General features: G+C 35.7%; 1 protein-coding gene across 1 annotated transcript; it reads right to left on the bottom strand.

The window, feature by feature from the left end:
* Positions 1-319: 319 nt before the first annotated feature.
* LOC113806466 (homeobox protein MSX-2) lies at positions 320-1465 on the bottom strand. Its single transcript, XM_027357607.2, has 2 exons — positions 678-1465; positions 320-552 (listed from the first exon to the last, which is right to left on the bottom strand). Exon 1 carries the CDS (start codon positions 1393-1395, stop codon positions 769-771), a length of 627 nt encoding a protein of 208 aa, XP_027213408.2. The 5' UTR covers positions 1396-1465; the 3' UTR covers positions 320-552; positions 678-768.
* Positions 1466-8882: the final 7417 nt, after the last annotated feature.

Below are 8882 nucleotides of genomic sequence, written 5' to 3'. Positions count from 1 at the left end.
TTTCAGCTTTTGGGTTTTATCCCTGCTCGTTCAGATTACTTTCTGTATATCATTTTGGTGAGTTTGTTCTCCATATCGCACCTGTTGTCACCTTATTCCTTATGAAAATAATGTCTGATGTATATCATAAACATATCATCAAATATTTTAACATATTTCTCTAATAGACTGTTCTTAACGATCTGTTTCCATCAAAGTTGATATATGCTACATCATTTATAACCTTTGCCTATAAAATTTTAGTTCTGGATATTCTTGTCAATTCGCAAGGTAGTTGTTGGGTACAAATCATAGAAATATGTTTAAAAACTCTTTTTTTATTCAAATAACGAAGATCTTTTCATATAAACGTACAAGAAACATCATATATGTAAAGCAAAAGTCAGACGAAGACGACGAGAAGGAGGAACGTCTTGTAAAACTACCCAAGACGTCGGGGCATCTTCGAGGAGTCCGACGAGGAAGCGAAGGCCGTCTTAGCGCACTGGGCATCACGGGGACCCGACTCTGGGGCATCTGAGGAGTCCGTGGGGAGAGATCTCGACAGGAAGTCTGCAGAAGAGGAGAAAACGTCATAAGTCGGCTGTTCAGGAGGAATCGAGGGGATGTATTTGAAAGTAAGATTATGGATGAAGTTATTTCGGAATTGGGTGGAAGGTCAATAGAGGTCAACTTACCGTGTGCGGAGGGATGCTTTCACTGGGCGAGGCGACTAAGGGCGCCGACTAGGAGGCTGAGGCTCAGGAGACGGGGTCGAGACTCAGGCGATCACCTGAAGAAGGGAGTCATGGGCTGCTGGAGGTGCAGCGAGGGCAGCGGGCCGCCCATGGGGAGCAGGCCGCCGTAGGCAGGGTACACAGGGCGGGTGAGGCGCTCGATCTCGGCCTCCTTGAGGCGCTTGTCCTTGGCGCGGCGGTTCTGGAACCAGATCTTGACCTGCGTCTCCGTCAGGCTGAGCGAGGCGGAGAACTCGGCGCGCTCGGCGATGCTCAGGTACTGCTTCTCGCGGAACTTCTTCTCGAGGCTCATCAGCTGCTCCGAGGAGAAGGGCGTGCGCGGCTTGCGGTTGGCCTTGTGGCGCCGCAGGACGGGTCCGGGCAGCTTGGGCAGGTCGCGGTGGCCCTCCGTCGGCGACACGCTGCCGAAGGACAGGTAGGGGTGGGCGTGGTGGTGCGAGACGACGGCGTGGGCGGGGGGCGCCCAGTGGTGCTGCAGGCGGGGGTAGAAGGGCACGTCGGGGCTGAGGGAGCGCTCGGAGTCGTGGCTGACGCCCGAGCTGTCGCTGGAGACGCTGCAGGAGGAGTTGGGGCGCGGGGGCGTGGCGGGCTCGCTCAGGCCCAGGATGGCGTCGATCCCGAAGGACAACTTTGGCTTATTGACGGACGTGTTTTCCATTTTTGTTTTTGTTCAAAGCACAAGCACTGGTGGAGGAGGACTCACAGTCGAAAATGTTCTGCCTTTCGAGTCGTCTTCTGGGGCTTATATACGCCGCGACCTCAGGTCAGGGGGCGGGGCGAAGCGAGCGTCGGCCAATCACGGCCCGACTTTGGACCAATTAGAAGAGGAGAAGCTGCTCCCATACGTGCGGTTGCCAACGACCCTATTTCTAAACCCGGTAAATGATCCAGATATCTTTCAAACCCAAAAGAAAAACGAAAAATAACTTACATAATCTAAAAGGAGAATAAATCACAATACATAAAAAGAATAAATAAGAACAGACACTTGATTTAGAACAATACAATTCATCAAAACCTAATCAAAGGAAGGTCATCAGGCAACACCCGTAGTTCATATCTGTCCTTAATTTACTTACTGTCTGAGCGCAGGAATGTACAACTCAAATTACTGTACAACGACAAAAGATGTACTTAATTAATTTACACCATATATTCAAAATAAATAATATTCTAAGACAAAGACTTGAATTTGATCATAACATTCTTCCAAAATCGATCTTTTTCATATGAAAATTTAAGAAGACAAAACCAAAATGAAGAAATGTATGAAAAATAAAATATAAAAACCCGAGACACAAACAACTGGGTAATTACAATACGTCTGTCACCTAATGAGCCTTGGTTGACCTGATGTGACCTTGTCTCAGAAAAGGTCAATACACACAATTCGGTTCGCTTTGGGTTTTATGACCTCTGACCCTTTTTTCGTCTTTGTTATAGTTCCTTTCAATTCTTTTTTTAGGGGGAATATCGAAGACTTTATTAATGGAGGCGTTTCTATGGAGGAAAAAGCTTAATTAGAATAAGAAGGTGAAGGTAGTTTAATATTGAGATGAAATAAATAGGTCATTATTATTATGTTTTTGAATGTATTTTCATTGTAACATCTTAAATTTTGTATTTTATTAGATTTAGACTTTTAGATTTATTTAAATTATTTATCGCCGTGTGGATTTTTAACTTACTGTTTTTTCTATGGGGAAAAAATGATTAGTAAAAGAAGTTGAAGGTAGTTTAATATTGAGATGAAATAGATAGGTCATTATCATTATGCTTTTGAATGTATTTTCATTGTAACATCTTAAAAAAAATGTAGTTTATTAGATTCAGATTTTTAAAAAAGTTATGTATCTGCTGAGCGTAGATTTTTAATTCACAGTTGTTTCTATGGAGGAAAAAAATGATTAGTATAAGTTGTAGTTTAATATTGGGTTGAAAAATAGGTCATTATCATTGTTATACTTCTGAATGTATTTTCATTGTAACATCTTAGAATTTTGTAGTTTATTAGATTTAAACTTTTAATTTTTTTTTTATTATTTATAGCTGGGCGTGGGTTTTTAACTTACTGGCGTTTCTATGGAGGAAAAGTTTAATTAGTAAAAGAAGTTGTAGGTAGTTTAATATTGAGATGAAATAGATAGGTCATTATCATTATGCGTTTGTTTAATTAGTAAAAGAAGTTGAAGGTAGTTTAGTGTTGGGTTGAAATCGATAGGTTATTATGATTATTATACTTCTGAATATATTTTCACTGTAACATATCAATCTTTTGTAGTTTATTAGGTTTAGACATTTAGATATTATTAAAGTTATGTATAGCTGAGCGTGGATATTTAATTTACTTTATCTAGATATTGTCACGTTTAGTTACATTCAACTGAATCAGTCTCACGTCATTAAGAAATAATGAACATATGTTGAACATTCTATTCTTTAATATTCTTTAAAAGAAATGTATATATGAATAAATTTCGGTAACCATAAAGAACATCGAAAGATAACAAACAATTCAAACAAAAAATAATTTAGAAAAAATATATAATATATTCTTGCAAATACTTTCAAAGTTGTTATTATTTTATATACTTTCTTGTGCGTATAGATATAAACATCTTTTCTTATTTGCGATTAATATTTCATCATTAACATTATCTTTTTTATCGACATTTACATATCGTTCGTGACAGCACCTTATCATTATTATCATTGTTATGATAATGTCATTCCTATTGTTTTTAGATAATGATAATGATGAAAATCATAATAGTAACAATGATAGTGATAATAGTAAAACTGATAATAATGTTAGTAATAACGATGAAAATAGTTATAATGATAATGATAATAGTAATAATAGTAATTGTTATTATTACTATTATTATTGGTATTGTTATCATTATCATCATTATCATTATTTTTAATATCATTATTATCAATATTACCATTATCATCATCATTATTGTTATTACTGTTTCCACTATTATTACTATTATCATTTTTTTGTCATTATTGTTATTGTTATTATTATTATTATTATTATTATTATAATTATCATTGTTATAATTATCATTGTTATAATTATCATTGTTATAATTATCATTGTTATAATTATCATTGTTATAATTATCATTGTTATAATTATCATTGTTATAATTATCATTGTTATAATTATCATTGTTATAATTATCATTGTTATAATTATCATTGTTATAATTATCATTGTTATAATTATCATTGTTATAATTATCATTGTTATAATTATCATTGTTATAATTATCATTGTTATAATTATCATTGTTATAATTATCATTGTTATAATTATCATTGTTATAATTATCATTGTTATAATTATCATTGTTATAATTATCATTGTTATTATCACTATCATTGTTATTATCACTATCATTGTTATTATCACTATTTGTTATTATCACTATCATTGTTATTATCACTATCATTGTTATTATCACTATCATTGTTATTATCACTATCATTGTTATTATCACTATCATTGTTATTATCACTATCATTGTTATTATGATTTTCTATATTATTATTAACATTATCATTACTATTACCACTACTATCATCATGATTATCATTATCGCCACCATCATCACTATCATCATCATCTTTATCAATCATTACCATTTATCATCACCGTCATTAACAACCACTACTCTCATTATCACTTCACTTCAACAGCCACAGAAAGAAAGAAAATATGCGATATATTTTAGTATATGACATGACCTCCTCCCTGGATGCTGTGTCATCTCCGATATCTGACCTCCATTGGTTTTCATTATGTATGTGGAATGTGTGTGGATGTGGATGTTTGTGAGTGATTTAGGGATTTTGTGGGTGTATGTTTGGTATTTTTTGTTATGTATTGTGTTATTTTGGTGTTATGTATTTTGTTGTATATTTTGTTGTTATATACTTTGTTGTTATATACTTTGTTGTTATATATTTTGTGTTATATATTTTGTGTTATATTGCTGTTCTTCTTCTCATTCTCTTTCTCTTTCGCTCTCTCTCTCTATCTCCTTCTCCTTCTTTCTCCTTCTCCTTCTCCTCCTTCTCTCCTTCTTTCTCGTTCTCCTCCCCCCTCTCTTTCTCATTCTCCTCCTTCTCTCTCCTCTCCTCTCTCTCTTTCTCCTCCCCCTTCTACTTCTTTCTCCTTCTCCTTCTCCTTCTCCTCCTTCTCTCCCTCTTTCTCGTTCTCCTCCTCTCTCTCTCTCTCTTTCTCCTTCCCCTTCTCCTTCTCCTTCTCCTTCTCCTAGATTCCAACGGATCCTTTTCCTCAACCATTTCCCTCCCCGAAGATTCCCGAGAATGGGAATTTCGGAATTTCGGAATTTCGGAATTTCGGAATTTCGGAATTTCGGAATTTCGAGAAGAATGCACAAAGACCCGTTTAATCGGAGACGCCTCTACAGACAGACAGGCAGACAGATGGCTTCCTTGTCACTCAAAATTCCTCTTTGGTCATATGACGTCACGATTCGTTGGCACTTCCGGTTATGGCAGACTTCCGGTGCTAATGAAGGGCGGGGGGGTGGAGGCGAAAATCGGTACGTTTTTTTTGAAAGGGGGGAGGGGGGACGAGGGGAGGGGGAAGGGAGGTGTATCATTGACCTAGCTTTCAGTTCGAGAGCAAGAGGGGGGGGGGTAAGAGGAGGGGGCTGGGTCAAATTGTTAAGGGTCAGATTTGATTTTTCGGGACAGGGGGAGGGGGGCGGTGGGGAGGGGGTGGATTGGATAGTAGTATGGTATGGGGGCATTTGGGGTTGGGTCTCTCTCTCTGTTTCTGTCTGTGTCTTTCCCTCTCTCTCTGTTTCTGTCTGTGTCTCTCCTTCTCTCTCTCTCACTCTCTCTCTTTCTCTCTCTCTCTCTCTCTCTCTCTCTCTCTCTCTCTCTCTCTCTCTCTCTCTCTCTCTCTCTCTCTCTCTCTCTCTCTCTCTCTCTCTATCTATCTATCTATCTATCTATCTGCGTGTGTATGTGTGTGAGTTTCTGTCTCTCTATTAAATTCCAAATTACTCTATCTCGTATACCACACACTCCACCACATTCACTGACCCAACCAAAAGCTATTTCCACATCACCCCCTTCCCCCTCTTCCACGCCCTCTGCCCCCCCCTCCTCTCTGACCGCCCCTTCTGTCTTTGCACCCCCCCCCCTTCGTCATTTTCTTCCCCTCCCCCTCACCCCTTCCTTACCCCCCCCCCCACTCTCCTCCATGCTCCTGGGAGGTCGTTGAAGGTGTCATGTCAGGAGTATAGGAATATCTGTCTATTTTCATCTATTTATAAAAGTCACGTGTTCGTTTTGTGAATTTGTGATATATATTTTATTTCATGTCCCATATGAATGCTGATTACTTTCTGATTGGTCAGGTGTAGGCCTATTTAGATAATCCAAAAATCATAATTGTAATGAATTTTCTAAAATCATCTTTTCTCTTATTGCAATTAGCAAGATTCTATATTTAGATCTATAACACTGTTTTTTATTAGATATCGTTGTATTTTCAACATCTATCCACAAGATAAATTAGATATATGACTGATTTTTTCCATTAGTTATCATTGTATTTTCTACATCAATCCACGAGAAAAAAGAATTTTGATTCTGCCTATGAATAAATTACTTTTATATCATAAGTTCCCAAGAAAATAATTTTGAGAAGGATATATATTCATGTCAAAAATACAACCAAAATAAAGATTTAAAATGTCCAATCAAACATATGCGCATAGTAAGGATGATGAACATGATAAGGATAATTGATAACAATAAAAATGACAGATAATGATAATGATGACATAATCTCCAATGGACACCAGTAATTCTATTCATGATAATTTCCCTTTAATTTCCGTTATTTTCGTCATATTGAAATTTCCTTTAAATAATTTGACTTCTAGTTCTATAAAGTAATATGCTTCATCATATTACAATTTCCCATTAGATAATTTCACTTCCGGTTTTGGAAAATAATATATTTCGTCATATTAAGATTTCTTTTAAAATAATTTTACTTCCGGTTTTATGAAAATTATATATTTCAACATACCAAATTCTCCATTAAATAATTTTACTTCAGATCTAAAAAAAAATCATATTTAGGCTTCGATTTCCGACATTTTCGACATTCTTATCCTTATTTCATATATTTTTTTCCTTCATTCCTCTTGTTCTCTTTTTTCTATTTTCTTTCTCCATCCTTTTAGTTCTCACTTCTTCCCCTATTTTCCTCCCTCCTTCTTCTAGTTCCCATTTTTTCTTTTAAATTCCTCTCCCCTTTACTCCCCCCTCCCCCCCCCCCTCTTCTCTTCTCATCACATCAATTTAAATCTTTCCTTCCGATCTAAATAAAAAAGAATCTAAGTTCTAATTTTCCCTATTTTCATCCCATTAAAATTTCCCTTTAGATAATATTCTTACTTCCGGTTTCAAAACATTATATTGGTTCCGGTTTTACTCGTTGAATTTGTTGAGTAGGTGTGAAGTGACCTGATTTGACCTTTGGGTAGTGGGAGGTGACCTTTTAACAGCTGATGTATTGGTGACCGTCCATGTGCCTTCCCTGCCTAATGCTTAGTAATTGTTTAAAGAGATTTATTTCCTTAAATCTATGTATGTTAAAGTAAATTAATTATACCTTTATGGAAATTCGTTTAAACATTTCAAAGATGTTCAGTAATTGTTAAAAGAGATTGATTTCCTTAAATTTATGCATCTTGATATTAATAAAGTATACCTTTATGGAAATTCGTCTAAATATTTCAAAGATTTACTTGTGCCTTTTTGAAAGATTGTCTAAAGAAATGTCTAAGTATCTTTTTTTTAAATTCTCTTGTGTGATTTCTGTGCCTTTATATTCATTTATCTTTTTATTGTGTTGATTAAATACATCAATGGTAAATTAATCTCTCTTATTATAGTAATATTGTTAATAATGATCACTTTTGAATCCTTTAATATCTGATTATATTGTTGTGTATCACATCTATTCAATGTACAAGTCAAATGAAAAAATAATGTTCAGTATAGACAACGTAATTATTATTTAAAAAAATATTAACCACATAAATAATATCATCATCAATATCATAATAATTAGCATCATTATTCTAATGACTACCAGGATTATAATCATTTTAATTTTCAGTAGCATTATAATCATCATCATTTTAATTTTTATCAGCATTATAATCATCATCATTTTAATTTTTATCAGCATTATAATCATCATCATTTTAATTTTTATCAGCATTATGATTGTCATCATTTTAATATTCATTAGCATCACACCTATCACCATCAATAATGCATTGATTTATTAATTTATTAATTCGAATATAATAATTCACTCCTCCCTTCTAGAACACACTATATTGCCCTTCCCCCCTCCGCTACCCTCCCTTCTACCCCTCCCCTATACCCCTACCCCCTAACCTTCCCACCATATCACCCCCCCTTCACACACCCAGATGTCTGACCCCCTCCCCCTTCCCCTCCCTCCCTCCTAGTCGTGCAAGCAGCTGTTTTGCATGACATCAGCTGTCAGTCATGAGAGGGGAGAAGAGGTGTTAAAAGTGATGTCACGCTGTCCATAAATATGTGAAAAGACAGTTTTGGGAGGACCGGAAGTGCTACTGTGAGGGGAGGGGGGGGGGCGAAGGAGGACGAGAGGGGGGGGCGGAAGAATAAGGAAGGGGTTGAATTTAGAAAAACAAAAATGAGAACTAGAAGAAGAAGAAGGAAATTAGTGAAAAGGGGGATCTAGAAGAATGGAGATATAGAATAGAAAGAAAGGAGAGAGGAAAATAGGGGGAAAATAAGAACTAGAAGCATGGAGAACACTAATATCCATTCCTTTCTAATACAAAACTAGTATTTATTTTTTTTAACACTAATATACATTCTTCTCTGGCACTAACACTAATACAATACTAACAATATTATCCTTAGTATTATCATTACCATTATTATCATTATCGTTATTAACTTTGTTATTAGAATAATTCTTGTTATTGTTATCAATTTCCTTTTCGTTATCAGCATAGTTATTAATTTCCTTTTCGTTATCAACATTGTTATTATCATCACTGTTATTAACAATATTAT

Source organism: Penaeus vannamei, chromosome 34 (genome assembly GCF_042767895.1).
Source record: "Penaeus vannamei isolate JL-2024 chromosome 34, ASM4276789v1, whole genome shotgun sequence".
NCBI classification, from domain to species: Eukaryota; Metazoa; Arthropoda; class Malacostraca; order Decapoda; family Penaeidae; genus Penaeus; species Penaeus vannamei.
The sequence above is the reverse complement of the archived record's forward strand: the minus strand, read 5'-3'. Positions and strand labels throughout refer to the sequence as shown.